The 24028-nt window shown below is 39.9% G+C and overlaps 2 protein-coding genes across 2 annotated transcripts; both read left to right on the top strand.

Moving 5' to 3' along the window:
* Positions 1–4: 4 nt before the first annotated feature.
* Positions 5–17678, top strand: espl1 (extra spindle pole bodies like 1, separase). Its single transcript, XM_085354093.1, has 31 exons — positions 5–94; positions 258–560; positions 655–1407; positions 1518–1619; positions 2596–2707; positions 2992–3119; positions 3329–3522; positions 3659–3901; positions 4064–4208; positions 4716–4875; positions 4980–5119; positions 5514–5648; positions 5736–5849; positions 5976–6150; positions 6278–6415; positions 6516–6672; positions 6869–6978; positions 7201–8345; positions 8440–8833; positions 9308–9439; positions 10904–11117; positions 11205–11398; positions 11594–11721; positions 12263–12385; positions 12570–12719; positions 12816–12983; positions 13137–13241; positions 13440–13555; positions 13639–13722; positions 14723–14887; positions 17477–17678. The coding sequence occupies exons 1-31, from the start codon at positions 14–16 to the stop codon at positions 17676–17678; spliced, it is 6510 nt and encodes a 2169-aa protein (XP_085210219.1). The 5' UTR covers positions 5–13.
* Positions 17679–19586: 1908 nt separating this feature from the next.
* pfdn5 (prefoldin 5) lies at positions 19587–23130 on the top strand. The gene is made up of 6 exons (XM_085354092.1): positions 19587–19680; positions 19917–20019; positions 20742–20773; positions 20891–20965; positions 21079–21184; positions 22842–23130. The coding sequence occupies exons 1-6, from the start codon at positions 19615–19617 to the stop codon at positions 22922–22924; spliced, it is 465 nt and encodes a 154-aa protein (XP_085210218.1). The 5' UTR covers positions 19587–19614; the 3' UTR covers positions 22925–23130.
* Positions 23131–24028: the final 898 nt, after the last annotated feature.

Raw genomic sequence — 24028 nt, 5'->3', positions numbered from 1 at the left:
CACAGCTGTCGTCATGAAGTGTTTAAAGGTGGACGAATACATCAAGCGGACTGCTTCCGTGAGAGAAACGGAACTTTTATTCCACGAACTCGAGGTTGGGACCAGTTTATTAAGAAGAATGCTATTAACTTTAGAATTCACGTTAAATTGCTAGTCTGACGCAAGCTGTTAATGTACCTATATTAATCCATTATTAATTGCCTCTACGTTCTCGATTTGAAAGCTGGATTTATTTATGTATGGTCTTTATTTTGCAGAATTATGTAAAGGGTAAGCCCGGGCTTCAGGGTCGCACACTGTGTGACCGGATCATCAGAGCTTGTAACCATCAACTTGGAGTTGGAGGCCTTGACTTGGAGCACATCGGTCAGTTGGTGAAACTGATGGAGCTTTCTCTTCATGGCTATGACATCTTTGCAGCACTTGTGCCTCAGAGCAACCCCTTATACATGGAAAAGATTGTTTTCCATATTGTCAAAAAGCTAAGCAGCATAGAAGTTCACACTCTGTGCAGCCACATAGCTGGACTACTTTACAGTCGTCTTTCTAAAGCCCAACAGGTATGCGTTGCTTTCTCTACAAGAGTGTCTTGTGAAGTATGTCTGACATTGAGTTGAAAAATTAATAATTTAACAAGATTTGTATTTTCTGTAGGATGAAGAAGACTACTGTGTTCTTGTGAGGAGCTGTTTTTCCGTGCTGTGGAACGGACTATCTGCTGCCAAAGACAAGAAAATCTTAAATCCTCAAGACAGACTGCGCTGCCAGATGCAGGCTTTGAGCTTTCTTTTGCTTTTGGACACTGAAAATGCAACTCCATCTCTGCCTAAAGCTGTCGTATACATTGAAGATATCATCACTGAATTTGAGAGTAGCTGTGGAGTGATGACAAAGGAGGATACCTCCATTCTTCTACAGGAAATGAACACACTTTTTAACACATGTTGGACTGGTGATCAAGACTCTGACAGGGATGGCTCAAAGCAGCGTGCAGCATCACGTTTTTACGTGCTTTCTGAAATGGTGCTGATTATATTGAAGGTGCTGTGTAAGGCTGGCCACCACAGGCTGGCCTCCTCCTTCCTGAGTGAAATTGAGAGAAAGGCCTCAGAGTTTCTTAGCTGTCAGTGTACAGCAGTGGTGCTTGCCAAATGGGGAGTAATGATTCATTCAACAGTGAAAGCAGGTGATGAGGCTCGCCAGGCTTTAACAGAGTGTGCTAGGGCCGTGAGATCAGTCTCTGGTAACCTGGGTGACAGAGAAGGTCATGCATTTCTGGAAGGGTGCAGCTTTGTTGTGTGGGCTGTCGACAGTGGGTATGACAAGGGTTTAAGTGGACCGGTGCTACTGGCTTTGTTTTCTTTTTTTGAGGAACACCAAGAGTGCGTAATGAGGATACTAAACAAGGTTAGCATTGCCTCTGACGAGTCAAAATAGGTTGAAGTTTGGAAAAACTGACTTTTTCCTGATTATAAGTGCTTTTTTTATTATTATTATTATTACATTTATTTTTTCAGAACTTGTCATGCCAGACCGAGTGCAGCAGACTACAGAAGTCACTTTGCTTCAGTATTTACAAAGGCTTTGAGTTTGCCTACGAGAGCATGCTTGCATCTGAGGTAAGTAGGGATGGGTAGAGTGACAACATAACATTGTTTTGATTATGTTTTTCAAGGAAAGTAACAAAACTAAGACCCAACTAGATATTTTCTCTTATAATTACATTGTGCTGTTAATAACTTTCTTTTGCTCTTCTTCTTTTACTGTTGTTGTTTTGTTGTTGTTGATTTTGTTTTTTAATTTAGCAAAGAAGAAAGAGGAAAAAAATAAAATAAAATAATGGATTGGATTTATATAGCGCTTTTCAAGGCACCCAAAGCGCTTTACAATGCCATTATTCATTCACTCTCACATTCACACACTGGTGGAGGCAAGCTACAGTTGTAGCCACAACTGCCCTGGGGCAGACTGACAGAAGCGAGGCTGCCATATCGCGCCATCGGCCCCTCTGGCCAACACCAGTAGGCAGTAAGGTAAAGTCTTGCCCAAGGACACAACGACCGAGACAGAGAGCCCGGGGATCGAACCGGCGACCTTCCGGTTACAGATACGCTTCCCAACCCCCTGAGCCACGGTCGCCCTTTGTCTGCCAATACTTATACCAGTATGCAGTTAGAGCTGTGGGGATTAGAACGACTGCAGGAGGGGCATGGATGACCAGGGAAAAATATAGAATGATTTTTTTTTTTTTTTTTTTTAAATTTTCTCTTAAACTGAACTTGGAAAGTTCTTGCTTTATAGCTTCTTTTTTTTTTTTAAAGTAAAACATTTTGGTAAACAAATTCAAAAAGAGAAAGCCGCTTGTTAACCACTGTTATAGATAATAGAATTGCTCTGGTTTATTACTGTTTGAGTTGTGCACATACAGTCAAAGGTGTTTCTGTAGATGATGATGGTGTTGGCAAAACTGAAAAATCATATATTTCTGTGTGGTTGTTTTGTGTTTTTTTTTTTTTTTTTTTTTTGTTTTGTTTTGTTTTTTCCCAGTTCTGATTGTACTTGGTTTAACTGTTGGTTGTGATTTGTTGTACGTAGCTGGAGGACAGTGACACACTGGAAAGAGTGCTGCTCTACTGCCAAGCCACAGCTGGACTGATGATGACAGAACTGCATAAACTGTCTAGTGAAAACCTTGTCATCAAAGCAGGTGATTTTCTGTTATTAATGTTGTCAGTTCACTTGAAATGAAATTATATGAAAGGGTTCCTTAAATTATACCATACTTTAGATAGAAGGATTTTTCCTGACGGGCATAAATGAAACGTCAGGTAACAAAACTGCTTTTAAAGAATGTAATTACATGAAAGTTTTGTTGACTTTCTTTTGTCTCTAGCTCAAATAAGAAATACCATGAGGTAAATAGTTCAGTTTATTTGGTCAGGGTTTTTGTGCCTTTTTTTATTTGTCATTTTGTGTTCATGTGTCTTCTAGTAATTGCTGTGAGCAACTTGGCTTGTGGGTTGTACAACAGACGTCTCTATGACAAAGCCTTTATCCTAGTTGAAATCCTCTGCAGGGATCTGTGCAAAAATTGCCCTGCCTCTCTCTCTGTGGATAGGGTAAGTGTTCTTTAATGATTGTGTAATCTTATATCTCTGGTCATATTTTGTAGTGAGGCACAGCTAGGGGAAAATTTGGGGGTTTATGACTAACATTAGTATGCAGACTGCAGCAGTTGGTTTACGAATGAAACCAACGTAATGTATGGGAAATTTATTATATTTGCAGTACTTTCTTTAAAATGTCTGTTTTTACGGTTTGTGATCAGTTGAGCCGGCCCTTCATGCTGGCTGTGCAAACTTCACGGCGGACTGGGCAGTATGATCGAGCTCTGGACTGGGTGATCCTGTGGCTGAAGGCTTTGGGGGACAAAATCACTGCTCACATGACTGAACCTGTATCGCTGTGGGTGAAAACAAAGACTGATGCAGCGTGTAATTCTGAAGAAGACATTAGGCTCAGGTACAAACAAGGACTAATGAAGTGACTTTTATTGTATGCTTGTCTTAGATTTGTCTTTTCTAACAATATTAAATGAGTAGAATATTGATTTAACAAAAGATAAATGCTTGTTTTGTGTTGGCCATTTCTTGAGCAGGACGTTGCGTGACGGTTTTGGTCCTGATGTACCTGATGAGAATGTAATGTTGCGCCTTTTGGAGGAAGAGCTTAGTGCTTACAAGGAGGTGCCAGGAGATACAGCCCAGGAACGGTACAACACTCTGTGTGATCTGTTGGATATCTGTCACGAGGAGAGTTCCCATATACATCTGCGGGCTGTTTACCTCTGTGAAATGGCCAAAGTTGTGTGCTTCCAGGATTTCAGTGAACAGACTGACTGGTAAGAACTTTTTTTTTTTGCACCAGTTCTAATGAACTCTGGTCCTTGAGAGACAAAACACATTCTTTAGTGTACCACCAAACTGTGTACTTGGGTTATCACCATCTATGGAAAGTAAATGTTTTCTCTGTGCTCATTATGTTATATTATTTGTGTACACAGCTCAGCAGTGGATTTTATTCACGAAGCTCTACGACTTCTTGATGAAGAACCAGAGACTCCAGAGAATGCAGACAAACTGAAGGATGACAAAGCCCATGCTTTGCTATGGCTTTACATCTGCACTCTGGAGAAGAACCTTCAGGAGGTGAGCGCTGTGTCATCAATCATCTGCTTGTTTTTGTGGATTGCTGTTGTTTGTTTGCACAAAGGTGTGAGAAGGAGTAAAACTGAAAGTGTAAAGTCCGGTTTGCATAGTGGAAGCCATGAGAGGTTATTTAGAGGTCCCTATTCAAATGAATGGGAAGAGAGACATATATTTTAATTTTAAGGGAACTGGTGTATGGAATCAGCAGTTGAGTCCAGTAAAGACCAGACATCAAAGTCTGATGACTTTGTCCCGAAATACTTTTTAAAAGCTTTATACTCTGCATGTGCACGTGCACAGTTTCATGATATGTTTCACGAACATAAGTGGCTAAGCTGTTTCCCAGTTCAGCAGTCGATTGGCTCTTTAGAGAAGGACAGCAGCCATATTAGCTTGCCTCCTCGTTTTATATAATGTTTCTGGTGTTAGTTTGATACTTCTTATTTGTTTGTGTTTGGATTAATTGTTGCTTGTTTTTTTTTTTTTTTTCTTTCTTTTTTTAACCAGGCCATTGATAGTGACAGAAAAAGGAAAGAGCTGCGTGAGCAGACACAGTGTGTGACCAGTTCCATAGGAAACAATGATTTTGATTATGAAGACAAGCAGAAAACACAGGACAGTATTCCGGTTTATGAAGGGCTGCATTTCAACCTGACTGCAGAGCACAGTAAGAAAATTTTTTTCCCCCCGTCAGTCAAATCTAAACTGATTGTTTGTTACTGGATATGTTTGTGTGATATTTACAGTCCTCCTTGTTTTTTTTGTCTTCAGAGTTGTGTCAGCCGTTGGAAAGCGCTTTGGATATTTGGACCACTATTTTTCAGAGTGAAACCCTGCCTTCTGTCAGAGAGCCAAAAGAGACGTGTCGTTCCATTGGTGTGACTGCATCACTGTTCAGACTCATGGGAAAGGTAACAGCACAGGATGTGTAAAATGTTTTCTTTATGCTCCGTTTTGCTAATATCAGTCATTCTAGAAGCACATTTTGCCACTTGGTAACCAATGAAAAATTAATTGGTTGAACATGTTTTTGTTTTTTGTTTTTTTGAAGCTGCACTGTAATGGTATGTTTGCTGTGTTGCAAGAATATTCACTGACCATGTTTTTGTTTCCAGCAAGTTATCTAAACACCAATTCCATCCACTTAAAAAAAGAAAAAAGGAAGAAAAAAAAAGAAGAAGGCATGATTGAATCCTTTTGTGTGTTAAATAATAATTATGTTAAATAGTTATGATATCAAACTTTACCAGAATAAGTGTATGGCCAGAGAGATTTCTTGTAACTGTTTTGTTTTCTGTTGTTTAGCCTCTCCAGGCTTTGAAGGCTCTCCAGATTTTGACGGACTTCTCAAGGAAACTGGCTGATAACGAGGCCTGTGCCAGCTCGCTCATTCATTCAGCCAGTATTCTTCTTGATTTGGGCTCCACAGAACTGGCGCAGGTAATGCATGCCGTTTAGTAACCTTTCTTACTTTATATGCTTTTGTTTAATAAGAGGCAATATCCAAATGCGCCATATTGTTTTTAGACACAGCTAGACCAAGTGGAATCAGTTCTCCCAAGTAACACAGCAGAGGGATCTTCATCCTTGTCCTTACTGGCAATCCTGGTGAAAGCTCAGTGCCATTACAACAATGGGCAGGTATGTAGCATTCTTCACATTAATCCACTGATTTTGATTTTCCTAAAACATATTATTCTTGCAAGTTATCATTGTTGGCGGGATTTTGTCTTTTAATTGCCCTTCTTGCGTTTGCTCCCATTTCAGATTGACTGTGGACTTCGCTGCCTTATTGAAGTGCTGAAGGAACTAAAGCAGCAGCAGAAACAGTCAAAAAGCTGGTACTTGCTGCGTGCACGGACTCTGCAAACATGCGCTTCTTTTTTGAGCATAGATGCAGCTCTGCTTCCCCAAGTTCAGAAAAATCTTATAATGGAACAAGGTTAGAAGCACTTGCAACTCTTTCTTGAGCCAGATGGCCTTGTGTGTTTTTAATTTTGCATTGTTAGAATATGGCGAAGAAGTTTTCACCTATAGTATGTATGTATGCATGTGTATGTATCTCTTAGGTATAAGTACTTCAGATGGTGCCCTGTACGAGAGCCTAAAGCTTCTTTGCAGCCTTCTGGTTACTTTGGTAGGAAAGGGCCTCTATGGGACTACCACCAGCAGCAACAGTAGCACAAACGTGGTTTTCATCAACCAGGGTATGTTTGTCCCTCATTCTGAAAGTCATTGGTGCTTGTTTTGCCTCTTGTAACTGTCTTCCTATTCCCTTCCTATTCCCTTCTTATCCCCTATGAGCAGGAGATAACCTGGCACTTAAGTGGCAGCTGCTTGCAGAACTGCTAAACTGTTCTAAGAAGATGGTGTCTGTGAGGAGCGACTGCGGGGCCATTAATGACGCCAGACTACAGTGTCTAGAAGCCTTGAAACTGGCCATAAAACTTCAAACACTCAGCCAGTATGTACATGTACATCTTAGTGAGTTAAAATGCAGTTTTTATGAGATATTTGTCTATATGCTTTCTACATTGGTGATGTTAATGTATTGAAGTGACATTTTTATTGTGGCTTGTTTTGGGTTTTTTTTTTTACACTGAGCACAGTAAATTATGAATTCCTGTTAACAGTGTTTTATTTTGTTGTTTGTTTTGTAGATGTTCCGAGTTGCTGGTGATGAAAGCAGAGTTGGAGCTGATGCAGGGAGAAAAAGATGAAAGTAGAACTGATTTGGACATCGTCAGAAACCTTCTGGAGCGCTCCACAGGTCTGTAAATGTATAGCTCCAACACATGGGGCCAGATGTTAGTTTAATAGTGTTGACTTCCAATAAAAGGTAATGATATGATCACAACTGAAATGTTGCTTTTCATGTTATTGAGTCACAATAGACAATGAGACTGGACTTACCAGAGGCCACGTGAAATTATAAAATATGTTGCAAGGTTGTTGTTTTGTAACTTTTTTTTTTTCTTTTGTTTTCCCAAAGACTTTTCTGATCAGGTTCAGAGGGCTGAAGTGAAAATCAAGCCAAGGAAAGGTCGTCCTGTCCAGAGACCTCAGTCTCCTCTTCCAACCATAGAGGATGATCTCAAGGACATCTTGAGCACCAGGTGGACCTCCAAAGAGCCTATAGTGAAGGATCTGTCCGGCTCTCCACCTCTCAAAGCCCTGCCTCACCGCTGGCTGTCGTCACTGACCCATGAACCTGAATGTCAGTGCCCTTGCTGCTCTGAACCCTGTCTAGGTCGTGCCACTGCTCGCTGGGCAGCTGCACAAGCTGATCTGCTTCTTCAGCTGGATCCGAATGACACCAGTGTCAGCTCCAAACTTCAATGGGCAACATTATCCCGCTCTAAGACTGTTACTGCCAAACTTGGAGTAAAATTGGCTAAACTCTTCCCTCTGTACAATACTGGCAAGCATATTTCTAAACCCTCCCTAATGCAGGATATAGTTGGCCGTGTTTATCTGCACATGGCTTTGTCTGGGGTAGATCCGAGCCTTACCAAGGTCTGTGCTATATGGAAAATACTGGAAGCTGGGTTAGCTTTTGTTGAGTCTACACCTTCTCCAATGCTAAGGCCTGTGAGAGCAGGCCTAATGACAGCCAAAGCCATTGCATCCCTGATAAGCTTGGCTGCCAAAAACGAATGCACTCCTGAGGAGCTCTTCTCAAAAGCTTGGACTTGGAATATGCCGAAAGAGGGCAAAGACCTGAAATCAGAACAGAAAAATGATCCTCCTGCATCTGTACTGAAAAAATCTAAAGACGTCATTAAAAACTCAGTTACTGTTGATCCAAAAAAGGAGGCAAAGAAGACCAGGTCTGTCAAACCTAAGATTCAAGTCACAAGCTCCTCAACCAAAGAAAAGAGTCAGGTTCCTATCACACCAGTAACTGTAAAGTCTTATCCTTTTGTTAAAGAGCTCAGCTCTTATGACTTCAACACAGCGGTACCTACTTTGGCCCTTACTCCTGTACAGATGGTAAGATGCCCTGCTTCAGTGCAGAAACCATCAAGGACTGCTCCTAAGCTACAGTTTCATGTGTATGAAGAGTTGTCTCCAGTTCAAGGCAAAGCTCAGCCTGTGCCTGCTGCTCCTAAACGAACAAAGAAATCCCGTTTCAAGGTAAGCATCTAATGATGTGAGATTTTATTATTTCATGATGTGCACTCCAATTTTATGCAAAAATAAGAAAAATGTCTTTAAATTTTAATTATAGGTGGAATTTAGTGATGAAAGCGACTCAGAGGCTAATGCGCAGGCAGAGCCCAAAGTAAAAGCTGAAGCCTCTAAGACACGAACAACTGCTAGGAGAGCTGGCCACAATACCAAAACAACCCCAGATGCACCTGCAGAGAAGGTTCCCCCCAAGAGGCAGGTTAGAGGGAAAAAAAGCACCGTGGTCCCTCGTGCTGCTTCTTCTGAGGACGAGACATTGGTCTGTCGGCCTGGTTCAACAAGAAGAACCAGAAAACAAGTTTCCGCAGCTGCTGTGGAGGAACCAGACACAATGAGGACCATTGAGGAGGAAACTCCAGAAATTCTGGACATGAGCATTGAACAACTTAGGACATCAGATGCTGAGGACAATTCAGCTGCAAGTAAAGATAACAGTATGTATTTTGTGCACATTTTGGAACATCTACATGTCAGTCATTCACATGTATTGCTGTTTTGTTTTTAAATTACATCAGTGAATTCAGATTACAGAGAAGTTTCTCCCTAACTCCCTTGTCAGTAAAGTGCGTAGTTGTAGTTTTCACAACATTTACTTGAGGAACAAATATCCGCAAGCAAATACAAATATCGATAATTCAATTCAATTCAATTTTATTTATATAGCGCCAAATCACAACAAAAGTCGCCTCAAGGCGCTTCATAGATACAGAGAAAAACCCAACAATCATATAACCCCCTATGAGCAAGCACTTTGGCGACAGTGGGAAGGAAAAACTCCCTTTTAACAGGAAGAAACCTCCGGCAGAACCAGGCTCAGGGAGGGGCGGCCATCTGCTGCGACCGGTTGGGGTGAGAGAAGGATAGTGGTCACTATAGTCTCTAACAGAATATCTTGACTGTTTCTCCAGACGTGGATTTTGAGGTGCTGCGGAGGGATATGTGCGGTAATCTGGAGAGAGATGAGCTGTTGGTTCTCAGAAGCAGAGGTCATCTGAGAGAGAATGCACAAATCCACCTCTCTCATGCAGACAGCAGGCCAGGTGAGCCAATATCAGATGATGCAGTATTAATAATGGACTGGATTTTATACTTGTATCTTATGATTGTTTTCCTTTTGCTGGCACCCAATGTAAAATGAGTTCAAGTACTATAAAGGAAGGGTTGCTTTATAAAGTAAAACAAGGGCTATGATACCACGATAGGGCTGCTCAATTAATCGAATTTTAATCACGATTACGATCTGGGCTTTCAACGATCATTAAAAATGACTGAGCCGATTATTAGCCCCTCCCTCATTTATCCGCGACACCTTAAAGGCCGGTCCGTGAAAATATTGTCGGGCATAAACCGGTCCGTGGTGCAAAAAAGGTTGGAGACCGCTGATTAAGAGGACCCGAGGGAAGCTCTGAAAGCTAAAGCAGAAGTTATTTGGAGAGGAGAGTGACTGCCGTTGGTTGAAAAGAGAGTTTAAAAAAAAAAACTTCAGTGGTGTTGCACACTATGTTATATTATTTTTTTAAAGTCATTGTTAACCCTTTAAAGCCGGTCAGAGCAGCACGCTCCGTTTTGCGTAACTATTGTTAAATCCCTGTAGAACCTGAACCGTGTAAGCTAGCGCAATAATTTGTTTTGCATATGAAACCGGAGGAGTTGTACTTACATCTGATGCCATCAGCTTGTCCTCGGTCACGGTTTCGTTCCACATATAGCTTTGCAAAAATTGCATAAAAAGCGCTTGCAGGAACAAAAACATAATATTCCAGAAACACGCTTTGCCGTTCCTATCAGCTGTTCCTAACACTTCCCACAGTGAAATGATGCACATGCTGTTTTCTTTGCAAATTTGCATCATAGGATTGTTTTTTGTTTTTCCTGCAGTATATAAAAATTGCTGTATCTCCAAAATAAAACTATGAAGACACTCAAAATAAATTTCCTGTTGTTGTAAACTATTTTTTGCAACTTTTTTGTATTTAAAGTTTTGAGGGATAAACCTCTTAAATTTCTCCAAGTAGAAATATATGTAAACAAAACAAAAACGATTTTCAATTTTTTTTGTAGTTTATTGCACTTTTTTGCAATTAATGTAGTTACTATGGACTTAATGCATACATATTATTAAAATATGGGCTATAACAGTTGTATTGATGTATAGCAACTTGAAATGCTCCCACAAATGGCACTACAGCATGTAAAAAAATAATATAAGCTCTGGTGGACTTGGTTCTATAGTAGGTCTTAAAGGGTTAAATAAATATCGTCAAATAATCGTGATCTCAATTTCAGTGAAAATAATCGTGATTATCATTTTTGCCATAATCGAGCAGCCCTATACCACGACTGTAAACCAGATTTGTATGTTAACACTGTTTTTAAGTTTTAAAATGTAATTATCTGATCCAAAGTGTCAAAAAAGGGCCACAACAATAGAAAAATAAACATGGAAGTAATATATTAGATGTGGAGTCCCTAATGAAGTTTCATCCTTAACATCTTTTTTTCAGACAATCTCACTTTGGAGGATGTTCAGTCATTGCTCCGTTCAGCGTGGTTGACTCTTCAGCACTTCCCCCCTCCCACTCTTTATCCGACCCTGTGTGCTCTTTTGGCCTTGACCACGGGACAGCAAAACTCTATAACCACAGCAATGCTACATAGCCATTCTGTGGGCATCACAAGTCGGCATCGCACAATCAGGCATATAGCCAGTTGTCTCAAGTAAGCACCTGTAATATGAAGTGTCAATTTATGATTTTCCACTCATGACATTCTATTTTCTGACACCCGTCATTTCTATTGTAATAGAAAGCTGAAAAAGGCTTCCAGTGAGCTGGAGGACAAGATGCATACTCTGAGTCTGAATGAGCTCACTCAGACTGTGTGTGAACAGAGGCTGGCTCAGATGGAGAACATCTTTTTATTCCCAACAGCTGACCCCTCGACTTTTCCAGAGACCCACGGCCAAGAGTTTATCCAACAAATCCAGCACCTTCCTTCAGGTAGAATAATACTTTCTTTGATTTCTCTTGCTACCCTGACAGCAGTGAGCGTCTTCTATTTTAGCATCCATAGCCCAACTATGTCAGAATCTTTAGCATTTGAAAGGCTAAGCTAAGTAAAAGCAGAGTTTGCATTATCAATGTGACCTAAATAACATCATTTGACAGTTTCTCTGTCTATACTTTCTGTTTTAGGAGTGACTGCATGTGTCATGTCTGTAATGGGAGTCAAACCAGGAGAAATGAGCAACAGCATCATGCTGACACGTCTGGAGAAAAGTTCTGCTCCTGTCACAGTTTATATTGACACATCTAAACAAAAGGTGAAGGTTTTCAGCAGACTGTTGATCTATTTTCTTCCTTCAAAGCAAATACATTTACAATTAATGCAAAATGAAAATGTAAACTAACATAGTTTTTACCTCTCAGCCATAAAAAGACTGATGGGGTATTACCACCCAACTTTGTGAACACGATAACATGAACAAGGAGACGTAAGATTTTTATACCATAAGTGTATCTATTAAAAATCTCAGACAACTTTGTCTCGTCAACGTCAGAGGTCAAGTTTTCTGAAAGTCTTGTGAATGCAATAGCTTAAGAAAGAAGTCACCTAGGATTTTCAAATTCATAGCACAGGTGCATCTACTAGGGAGCTTAAATCTAGAAACAATCAAGTAAGGGAATTTTATTACTGTCATAATCTGACGCCTGAATTTAAATACTTTGTTTGGTTCTGTGACTTCATGCCTCAGTCGTGACACTCAACAGCAGCAGCCCCAGTGCTTTGTCCAGCTTTGTTTATAAGACCTTTAAATCATATTTTTAACAGACAATGACTAACTTTGACTTTCTGTTGTGCAGCATCCCATTAGCCAGTTAGTCCAGGAGATGGATAGTATTCTGGTCGAGCAGAAGGTTGTGAGCTGTGTGTCTGAGAAAGCCAAGTGGTGGGAGGGCCGCAGGACTCTCGACTCTCGAGTTGAGGTCAGTATTACAGATAAATGACGTTGCTGGACTTCATAGTGCCTGCATTATTCACCTACTTTGATTTTGTTAAACAGTCATTTAGACCAAAAAGTGTCATAGAAACAAAATTTCTATGAGCAATGTGAATTGCTGTTTTAGAGCGTTCTTTTAAAGTGAAAACATTTTGCTATCTCACCTTCAGCAACTCTTGAAGGACATGGAGAAGTTGCTTGGATGCTGGAGAACCTTCCTTCTACCCCTTTCACTGGATGCTGAGCTTTCCAAACAGACCCAACACCTTTACAAGGCATTATCTGCAAGGGGGGTGCCAGTGCAAGAAGAGATGTTGAAGGTGGTGTTTTTTTGTTTGTTTTTGTTTCATTTCCATGGATCTTTAACATCAGGTTAATCGATTATTCTGACCACTAATGCCTCTGACTTGTCTTAGGTTCTGCTTTCTGCATCTCCTGTGCTATCTGAAGACGATTTGAAAAGATTCACTCTAGGAGTTTCTCCACAGTGGGACACTGAGTGTGATCAGCTTCTTCACACTGCTGTGTCCCAGCTCTTACAGAGGGATGAGCCCCGAAATCATGTGGTTCTAATCCTTGACAAGGTTGGTTTCATCATCTCTGTGAAATACTGAATTCACTTTTATAGCTAATGCAGGCATGTGTGTCACTACAAGTTGAAAAGCATCACTGCATTGTATCACTTGTGAGAAGACAAAGTATTTGCTGCTTATCAGCTTTTGTGCTTTTTGCTGCAGTACCTTCAGAAGTTGCCATGGGAGAGCATTCCCGTCTTAAAGTCTAGCTCTGTAAGTCGGATGCCTTCTCTGCACTCGCTGCTTGGACTGAGCATTCAAAAAGAGGTATGATTAAGCTCTATAACTGTCAGGTAGGACTCATACATGTATGTTAAGGCGTTTAACATTCACACCTCTCATTAACTGCAATGCTAATAAAGACATTCCCATGCTGTCAAAGATTAATGCAAAGTGTCTGTATTGCTAATGAAATAGTTGATTTCAATAGTCGCAATGTTATCATTATTTCAATCATTCTTTTAGACTGACTCCGAGTCTATTTTGAGGCGTGGTGTGGATGCAAAGAAAGTGTTTTATGTGCTCGATCCTGATGACAATTTAGGAAACTCCCAGGAGCGTTTCAAAGACTGGTTTTGCAGGTGAGACTGAAACATATCAGTAATTGAGCACAAGTCCATGCATAAATGTTTTTCATCAGTTCAGTTTTCTATTCTCATTAAAGCAAACCGGACTGGGAAGGAGTGTGTGGAGTTGCACCTGCCTTGGGCCGACTAGAAGAAGCTGTTTCTACAAAAGACGTCTACATGTGAGTTTCAGTTTTTCAAGTAAAAATTAACTACTGATTCAAACCCCTTTGTTTGAACATTTTTCTCTCTTCAAGATTCACTTTAAAATTCTTTAAAAAGAAAAAAAAAAAGGGTCTCCCTTAAAAACACATTAAAACCAATAATGTCAACCTGAATGAACTACATATATATATACATACTTGTAAAAATTAATTCTGTAAGCAGACCACTAAGCACTGTGACGGACTCCAAGGCACTTCATCACTTGGGTAATACTCTCATCTTGGCAGCATCATGCTATTGGTGTACCTGTCAGGGCTTAAAGGAAAGAGGTTGGGGTGAAAGTTTTTCTATTAGTAAAAATAATTCAGCCACGGTCTTGTTGGAGTAGCTTGAGGACAAGTCTGGTTTTACCATCGTTGTTGCTAACGACAACCCGTAAAAACAGGCGCTTGTCCGTCTGTAGTGTGGTTATATTAAATATAAGAGAAAGAGAGAACTTTAAGAAATTAATATAGCCACTACAGTGACCATCAGAACGATGAAAAAAATATTGTTTTATTTTGCGACACCACGAAACAAACGATAGCGTAAAATGAAACGATAGACGTTTTTATATCGTCATCCGATATATATCATTATATCGAACAGCCCTATGTAGAGATGTGTACAAAAAGACCCAAAGCTTAATGTGCTACTTTGAGGGCCTTCTGGAGATAAGTAAGGGGCAGTGTGCAGAAAGTGAAGGTGTCTGGATGGTGACCCTGAGCTTTACTGTAGATGGTTCACACTGGGACTGATTTCTTAATCAAAAATAAAACTTTCTCTTTGTCAAACATATAATAGTCATTCTATTTTACATAATTAGGGCTTGTTTTTCGTAACATTCAGTTCTGTCAACAGATTTCCATCTATCTTTTTTTACCTTGTATTTCTATTTTATTTTTTTTATTTTTATTTTTTTCTTTCTGTTCGTTTTGCGAGTTTCACTTTTTTTAATCTATCTCTCCATGATTTTAGTTATGTGGGCCATGGAGCAGGAGCCCGATTCCTGGACAGCCAGGCTGTTCTCAAACGGCCGCTGAGGGCAGCATCTCTGCTGTTTGGCTGCAGCAGCGGAGCCCTGGCTGTCCGGGGGCAGCAGGAAGGAAATGGCATTGTGCTAAATTACATCATAGCAGGCTGGTAAGATATTTTTGCATTTTCATTCATGTGCAGCTGAATGAAAACTGGATAACGTGATCATATGAAATGCACAGCATTTCCTTTTGATGGCTGAAGCAAGTTATAATAGCTGATGTGAAACCTTTTCATTGTATGCATTTATTTTTAACTTGTGCACTACAAAGTACTTATGATTACAACCTAAAAACAAAAATTTAAATAAAGAAAAATAAACATAAATAATATATTTTTTTAATACTGCTGTTGCAGATTTAATTGCAATTTTTTTGAAACAAACTGTTGTTAACAGAAGGAATATTTGGGAATCTTATGTACAGGGTGGGCCATTTATATGGATACACCGTAATAAAACGGGAATGGTTGGTGACATTAAAGTCCTGTTTGTGGCACATTAGTATATGTGAGGGGGCAAACTCCTCAAGATGGGTGGTGACCATGGTGGCCATTTAGAAGTCGGCCATCTTGGATACAACTTTTGTTTTTTCAATAGGAAGAGGGCCATGTGACACATCAAACTTATTGGTAATGTCACAAGAAAAACAATGGTGTGCTTGGTTTCAACGTAACTTTATTCTTTCATGAGTTATTTACAAGTTTATGACCACTTATAAAATGTGTTCAATGTGCTGCCCATTGTGAATGTGAATATAAACAATAGGTTGTTTTTTTTTTTTATATACAGTAATTACATAAACAAACACAGTTGTGTCTGAGAGTCAAATTGAGTCACTTATATCCAGTGAACTGTTCAAGTTTGTCAGAAAACTGCATACTGACTTTATTTAAGGGATAATTTTAAGGCAATACAAGGCTTATTTTGTAAACTGACAGAAATCATTTTAATAAAGAACAGTGGTCCCTAAATCTAAAAAATAGAATCTAATGGATGTACATTTGTTTTTATAAATACAGGTAAAATATCTTGTTTCAATCAAAATCTATTTTGACTGCAGTTCCTTCTCAGCTGCTTGCTTTGGCTTCACATAACAAGTTAATCCATTTATACTTCTCCCACTCTTCACACACTGATAGCAACACCGCAGGAGAAATGCCAGCACAGGCATCCGGTATCCGTAGTTTCAGGTGCTGTACATCTCGTATCTTCACACTATAGACAATTGCCTTCAGATGACCCCAAAGATAAAAGTCTAAGGGGGTCAGATCGGGAGACCTTGGGGGCCATTCAACTGGCCCACGACGACCAATCCACTTTCCAGGAAACTGCTCATCTAGGAATGCTCGGACCTGGCACCCATAATGTGGTGGTGCACCATCTTCTGGAAAAACTCAGGGAACCTGCCAGCTTCAGTGCATAAAGAGGGAAACACATCATCATGTAGCAATTTCAAATATCCAGTGGCCTTGAGGTTTCCATGGATGAAGAATGGACCCACTATCGTTGTACCCCATATACCACAGCAAACCATCACTTTTGTTGTTCCAACAGTCTTGGAGGGATCCATCCAATGTGGGTTAGTGTCAGACCAATAGCGGTGGTTTTGTTTAACTTCACCATTCACGTTAAAGTTTGCCTCATCACTGAACAAAATCTTCTGCGTGAACTGAGGGCCCTGTTCCAATTTTTGTTTTGCCCATTCTGCAAATTCTGTGCGCCGATCTGGGTCATCCTCGTTGAGATGCTGCAGCAGCTGGAGTTTGTAAGGGTGCCATTTGTGAGTAGCTAATATCCACCGAAGGGATGTTCGACTAATGCCACTCTCCAGTGACATGAAAGTTAGCGAGCAGTTTGCTGACTGTAGCATGGGAGATGGGTGGTCTCGTAGGGCGTCTTGCATTGAAATCTGCTGCAATGACCCGGTTACTGCGTTCACCAGATATCAACACAATTTCGATCCGCTCCTCACGTGTTAACCTCTTCGACATGTCAATGGCTGTGAACAAAGAGAAACTTGTAAATAACTCATGAAAAAATAAAGTTACGTTGAAACCAAGCACACCATTGTTTTTTCTTGTGACATTACCAATAAGTTTGATGTGTCACATGGCCCTCTTCCTATTGGGGAAAAATTCAAAAGTTGTATCCAAGATGGCCGACTTCTAAATGGCCACCATGGTCACCACCCATCTTGAGGAGTTTGCCCCCTCACATATACTAATGTGCCACAAACAGGACTTTAATATCACCAACCATTCCCATTTTATTACGCTGTATCCATATAAATGGCCCATCCTGTAGAGCAGGGGTGTCAAACTCAAATACACAGTGGGCCAAAATTCAAACTGGAACAAAGTCGCGGGCTAACGTTAATATTTATTGAAATATATTTATTCCTCCAGATATAAGAATGAATCTTTTCTTATGGACTCAAACACGTTTGCTGAAAAACTGAATATGGAACAAGCAAAGCTTTATACTAAACAATATATATATTAGCTGTATAATACCAGTAGGCCAGCTCTGATAGTAATTTGGTATGGCTTCGCGGGCCAAATGTAAGTAGGCTGCGGGCCAAATTTGGCCCGCGGGCCAGAGTTCGACACCTATGCTGTAGAGTATCTAGTTTGTAACAGGTCTTATGGTCATCATCCTTTTGATTTTTTTTTTTTTTTTTTGTTTGCTTGTTTTAGCCCATTCATCTTGGGAAATCTCTGGGATGTCACAGATCGGGATATTGATCGCTTCACCAAGGCCTTGTTAGAGTCGTGGTTTTCTGCTGGCTCCGGGGCACCACTCCTCGACTTCATGGGGTCGTCTCGGCAGGCCACTCACTTGAAATATCTGATAGGCTCTGCGCCCGTGGTATACGGGCTGCCAGTGCACTTATCATAGGGAGCCACTGAGGGTTTTTTTTTTTTTAAATGCATTTTGAGTATAACATTATAAAAAAATGTTATATAACCATTGTTTTGATTATCTTTTTTTGTGTGTGTCAATATGTTTTAAATAACTTAGGATTTTATTTTATTTTTTTTAATTCATCATTAATGTATAGAATGAACTCCTTTTTAAAATATAATAAATGTTTTTTTCACCCACAATCTGTCGGTGCCCTGTTAATTATTTAAAGAAATGAAGCCCAGATCTGTCTCCACAATTATCAGATCTCAATCTCTGGGAGTTGGTTGACCAGGAGATTGGTATGATGGATGTGCAGCAGACAAATCTGCAGCAACTCTGTGATTCGTTCATATTTAAATGGAATAACATTTCTGAGGAATGTTTCCAGCACCTTGTTGAATCTATGCCACGAAGAATGAAGGCAGTTCTGAAGGAAAAAGAGGGTCCAACCCAGTACTAGCAATGTTTATTTAATAAAGTGGCCAATGAGTGTACATTGAACCTGGTGCCTGTGGTACCTGACATATTTACATAAAGCTCTCTACCTTAAACCAATACAAAAAAAGAAGAGTAACGGTATAAAAGTGTTTGACACGAAAAATGTCTTCAGAAAGGAGCCCCCCATAGCCCATCTTCTCGTATCACTGCTGAATGTTTTTCTAGTCACTGTTTTGAACTTTGCACCCATGGGGCATGCATGGTGTTATTTCTTTGGAATAAATTATTTTTTAACAGCAGTTGGTGGATGTCCACACTTTCTGGGTGCTCTTGCAGTTTTTCGTTTTATTTTGTCACAAGCACAAAAAATAAATTTTATATAGGGCCTATATCCAGCAATATTTTTCTTCTTCTTTTGGCCTGAGCAGATTGAAAGCAGATCATCTGCCTGCATCACACTCTATCCCAGGAATCCCCTGTCACACAAACCCTCTGCATACCATCCTTAACTACATCCATGAATATTTTCTGTTGTCTTTCTCTTCTCCTGCTGCTTGGCAGTTCCATCTTCAAGATCCTTTGTCTGATACATCTGCCATCTCCCCTTTTCGCAGGTCTAAACCATCTCAGCTTTACCTCATCAAACTGCTATTCCCTCTGTGTACTCATTACTAAATCCTGATCTCTCCCACTGAAAACTACATCTTCGATTGTCTGTGAAGGTTCTCAGTCAACCAGGTCATCGTAGTCTATGGAGCTTGGGGGGGGGAGAAAGCATCTGGAGACATTTCATCTTTTATCCAAGAAGCGTCTTTAGTTCATCTTCGACTGCCACCTGCAATTCGGACTGCTGTGTTTTAGTCATTTCAGCTATCTCCAAACTATACATCATAGCATGTCTCACTACCACCTTGTAAACCTTCCCTTTCACACTCGCTGATATCCTTCTGTCACAAATCACCCCGGACACTTGGCTCCACCCTGCCTACACACTCTTCTTCACCTCTCTTGTGCACTGTCCATTGCTTCAGATGGTTGACTGCAGGTATTTAAACTTCTACTTTCACTACCTTTGCACCTCGCTACCTCTCTCATTCACACATATGTATTCTTTCTTTCTTCTATTGACTTTTGTTCCTCTTCTCTCCTGAGTATATCCTCACTTCTTCAGGCTCTTTTCCTTTCTTCCTGCTCTCACTACAGATCGGTGCCATCTGCAAACATCAAAGTCCACAGAAACTCCTCCCTGACCTCATCTGTCAGTGATCACCATTTTAAACAAGAAGGGGCTCAGTTCAGATCCCCAGTGTTATCCCAGCTCAAACTTGAACCCATCTGTCAGCCTCACATACTTCTCCTTGAAGAGGCATAAGGAGCTGGTTCACTTCCTCACTTCTCCGCAGTGGGGCGATGTTTCAGACTAGTGACGGTCCAGCTCCATAACCCGGAAACAGCATCACTAAAGGTCTCTTAGCATCACGCTTCCAACATGGCGGTGAATCTGACAGACCTCTCCCTGCCTCAATTAGAGGGACTGAAAACCCAGCTAGACCAGGTAGTGTGCCTAGTTTATCCGTGTGTGTGTGAGGAATGTGTCCTTATAAAGGGGTCTAATCAGAGCTTTAAGCGTGCTGAGAACGGGCCCGGGTATTCAGCCGGCTAGCACCACTGATGCTAACAGTGCAAACCCATTGTTGTTGATGCTGTCGGCACACCTTATCAAGTCAAGCATAAAACCATTGGTTGGTAACCGTGTGCCACTTGCTTTCTACGCGTTGTGTCTTTTTGCAGGAAGTTGAGTTCTTGACGTCTTCGATAGGTCAGCTCAAAGTTGTCCAGACCAAGTATGTTGAGGCAAAAGATAGCTTGAATGTCCTAAACAAAAACAATAAAGGTGAGTAATAATTTTAACTTCTGACAGCCTACCTCTGGTAGATTGAAAAACATGTTTATCTCAAGACTCAAGAGGCGTGAAACTGACTATATCGGCAATAACTCGTATTATTATATATTAGATGCACCGGTATTCAAATGAAATGCAAGTAGCAGCTACTACCCTGTTTATTTACTTCCCCTTTTAACCAACCAGTTAACTGATAAATGTTATGTAGTGAGAGTGAGGAGCAGGTTGAAGACAGCCTAGAGAGGTTTGAAAGTCAGCACAAGTGTTGAATGAATGCCATGTTGATGTCAGAGTAGAAAGGTCAGACTGCTTTGAGTTGATGGAAGAACAACAGCAACTCAAATAACCACTCTTAATAACTAAGGTCTAAGACATTCATCGGACGTCCTCTATGAAAAATCAACTACACATCCTGGATTATAGTGTACATGACTAAATTTTGTGGCTATTACCCCTTTCGCAGTTTCAACAAAAAAAAAGCAAGAGCAAAACACAGAAGGGCTGAGGCGCTGATCTGAGCTCATATGCACTGTAATGATATAACCAGTCATCACATTAAAAACGACACTTGTTACAACCTTATTAGTTCTTATGACACCCCCCACGACCATTTCTGGCCAAAAACAGAATTCTGCTTTTTCAGTAATGTTTGCTGGAAATCTGTGGCTTAATTTGATTTATTATTACCTCCTCCTTTCTCCTCTCTCATATAGGAAAAGAACTCCTTGTGCCTCTTACCAGTTCTGTATCCTTTTGTTTGCACTGGACAGTAAGTGTTTTGCTGTGTTGTATGATGTGCTTTAAATTACGTCATGGTTATCTTGAGCTATGCATGTTTGTCCTTGACATTCCTGTTACTCAGATGTATGTCCCTGGGACATTAAATGATGTGGAACACGTTTTAGTGGATGTGGGGACAGGATACTATGTTGAAAAGGTAAAAATAAATAAATAAATTTGCAATTTGAAAAGCCATGAATGGATTATAATGAAACAAAATGTTTAAATGTGTTTGAGTTGTGTTGAGATTTCTCCTTTATGTCTCTGCAGAACGTGGAAGACTCAAAGGCATTCTTTAAGCGCAAAATAGACTTCCTCACAAAGCAGATAGAGAAAATTCAGCCGGCCCTACAGGAAAAACATGCCATGAAACAAGGTAATTTCCTTATCTCGGTGCACCATCATACAATGTGACATTATACTGGTTTTAAGCACTGTATGAGTCAGAATTCTGGCTGGGTTGGAGGGGGATGAAATACTTATTTTATTCAATGACATGCATGTTTCTGGACTTTTTATTTTTTTCTTCAATTAAAATGAAATTATCCTAAAAATTAGACGACAGCAATTATGATTATTTTCACCACATTAATGTTGACTCTTTTTGAATGGATTGAACCTCAGTCTTGAAACTTTACCTTTACCTTTTGATCTCATCGGCAAAGCTTCATGTGTGTATCTTGCAGAGTTGTGATACAGTTGTGGTGACAGATTGTGCCAAATAACAACCAAATTACTCATAGTGCCTTTGCAGTTGTTTCCCGTACAGAAGGTGTCTTCATAAACACATTTTATCATCATTGACAAAAACACAGACTTACAAGGTGAAGATGATATCAGCTGAAAATCCATGTCCACTCATGTGATGAACCACGTTGGATAATAAGTTTGCAATGCAACATAACTCCCCCACATCTTCACTGTGTCTGTGCCAGGCATCGTACTTGTCCTCACTCTGTTTGTTTTTTTTTGTTTTGTTTTTTAGTTCGTTTAGCCTTGGCTTTTTTACAGTACAGTTTTTGTTTTATACACTAAAGAGTAGTAAACTAAATACTTAAGTAGCTTTCAGCATAGCTAGCTAATATGAATTTTGATGAATTAACCTATGAAGATGACATTTGATGACCTCGCCTGTACCCTCAACCTAGTACACTAATGCTGGGTGATTTAACCCATGTGTAAGTTATATAAAACAGCATGTTAGTGTTGTTGGGTTAGTAACGACTTTACACCTTGGCATTTATCAATGAAGATGTGGTTCAACAACCATTAGAACAGTATTCGGGTTTATCCAGGGGTAACTAGGGGCAGAAACCCCCTCACTAACTTTTGATTCAAACACACTCATTTTGTTCTAATAGTCAGGAATTAAATATGACAGAAACCACTCAGAAAAGAGCTTCAAGGGTTATTCTGAGTAAGCTATGAAGGGTAATAGAGCTAAAATACAATAAAAGTCGTTCATCAAATCACCTGAGTGAATAGTTCAAATGTGAAGAAAAGCAATGTTTTCAGCCTCTCCCATCCAACAGGAACAGCATGCTAAATTAAGAAACAGCTCAACTGAAAGTCATTTGTATGCTTATGAACTGCTCAGTCTTTAAATTTGGCACATTTCCTGCCCCCCTACTGTCTGTATTGCAATGGAATTCCTGCACTACGCAGGGGTTAGTCTAAGGAGGGGCCAAATGTCACTTTAGTGACTATTCTTTGGGATTTGGATAATATAAATTATTAATCTAGCAAGGATTTTATGTATATTCTTATTGATTAAACTAGCAATATATAAAGAAACTAAATGTTTTTTCTGGGACAGCAAATGTTTGATCAGTGGACTTATGAACCATGACTGTTTTGGTTTTTTTTGTTTGTTTTTTTATGAAGCCATGTGTTGAGTCTTTAACATTAAAGAATAACGGTAATTTCCAGTGTCCATGCCATTACAAAAGATGGGTATGAGTGCATATCGGAAAATGTTAATGTTAATCGATAGCAGCGTTGAATTTATATTATACTTGTCTTCTTTTTTGCAGCTGTAATTGAAGTAATGAACATGAAGATCCAGCAGTTACAACAGAGCCAACAAGCCTCACAAATGGGGACCACCAAGGCATAATAAGAACAGCTGTTTGAACTCCTTATGAGCAGGAGGATTTTTTTAGTTTGTGTTGAGAAAACATGCTTCAATCTGACGAGCACAAACCTTGTTTCAAATATATTACAAGTAGCCTGTTGTTATTGTAAAGCAGCCATATGCGCTTGGTCAATTTTAAATTAAATTGGGTGTCCAGCATGTTTGATTATTAAAGAGGTCACTGTGGATTCAATGAACATTGAAGTGTTTGTGTTATTGTGTTTATCAGTGAAAGTCAATAAGGACAGCTGTTTTGTTTGTAAGACTGAAGATTGTAAAAATGCACTACTAGACTCTACTTTGGTACTACTTACAAGACGCTGCACTCCCACTCCCTGGTTTTTATTTATTCTGGTTAATTAAATTCACAGGGGCTGCGCCATCCTTTCTGACTTGTTTAGCTGGGGTTTAGAAGGGGTTGGGTTAGAATGAAGCTTGCAGGGCTTTAAAAGGCAGACAGTGATCATTGTTTCTGTGTTGCAGTGTTTCAGGTGTTAGCAGGGATTTTGATTTATTGCACAGGCTGGGTAATCAGTAATCCACTAATCACATAGTGTTGTGCAAATTGTGTTGCTTTTGAAAGACTGTGGTAAACGAACTCCCTGTAATAAGTTTGACTGAGGTAAATCTCAAAAACAGTGACCTCTACAGGACATTTTGACTGTTTCAGAGTAAACTACAGCTTCTCCCGACGGCCATGTGCTTAGGATCATGAGACTTTGACCCCTTCAGGCTGAAGGTGGGCAGGGCCATACTTAAATTGCAAGGTCACTGTAGAAGGCCACAATTGCCCTTAAAAAAAAAAAAAAAAAAAAGTAATGTGACACCATTAAATAAAATTGGAACTAGCTTATTAAATGTCAAATTAAATTAATTGTTAACTTATTTATACTGATAAATTATTTCACTTTGTAATTAATAGCAGTTTTTTTTAATGATCTAATTTTGTCAGTCCTCCACAGTTCTGATTTAATTTGCAGATTTAATCAGCCAAAAGTGAAATCACGTGTGCGGGTTTTATGAGAGCTGCGTTGATTCAATCGACATGATTTCATCAGTATTGTCGTGCTGGAGCAGCACCGTGTC

This window comes from Diplotaxodon limnothrissa, linkage group LG5, assembly GCF_057381915.1.
Source record: "Diplotaxodon limnothrissa isolate DT_005_m linkage group LG5, D_limnothrissa_male_GT1.1, whole genome shotgun sequence".
Classification (NCBI taxonomy): domain Eukaryota; kingdom Metazoa; phylum Chordata; class Actinopteri; order Cichliformes; family Cichlidae; genus Diplotaxodon; species Diplotaxodon limnothrissa.
The sequence above is the reverse complement of the archived record's forward strand: the minus strand, read 5'-3'. Positions and strand labels throughout refer to the sequence as shown.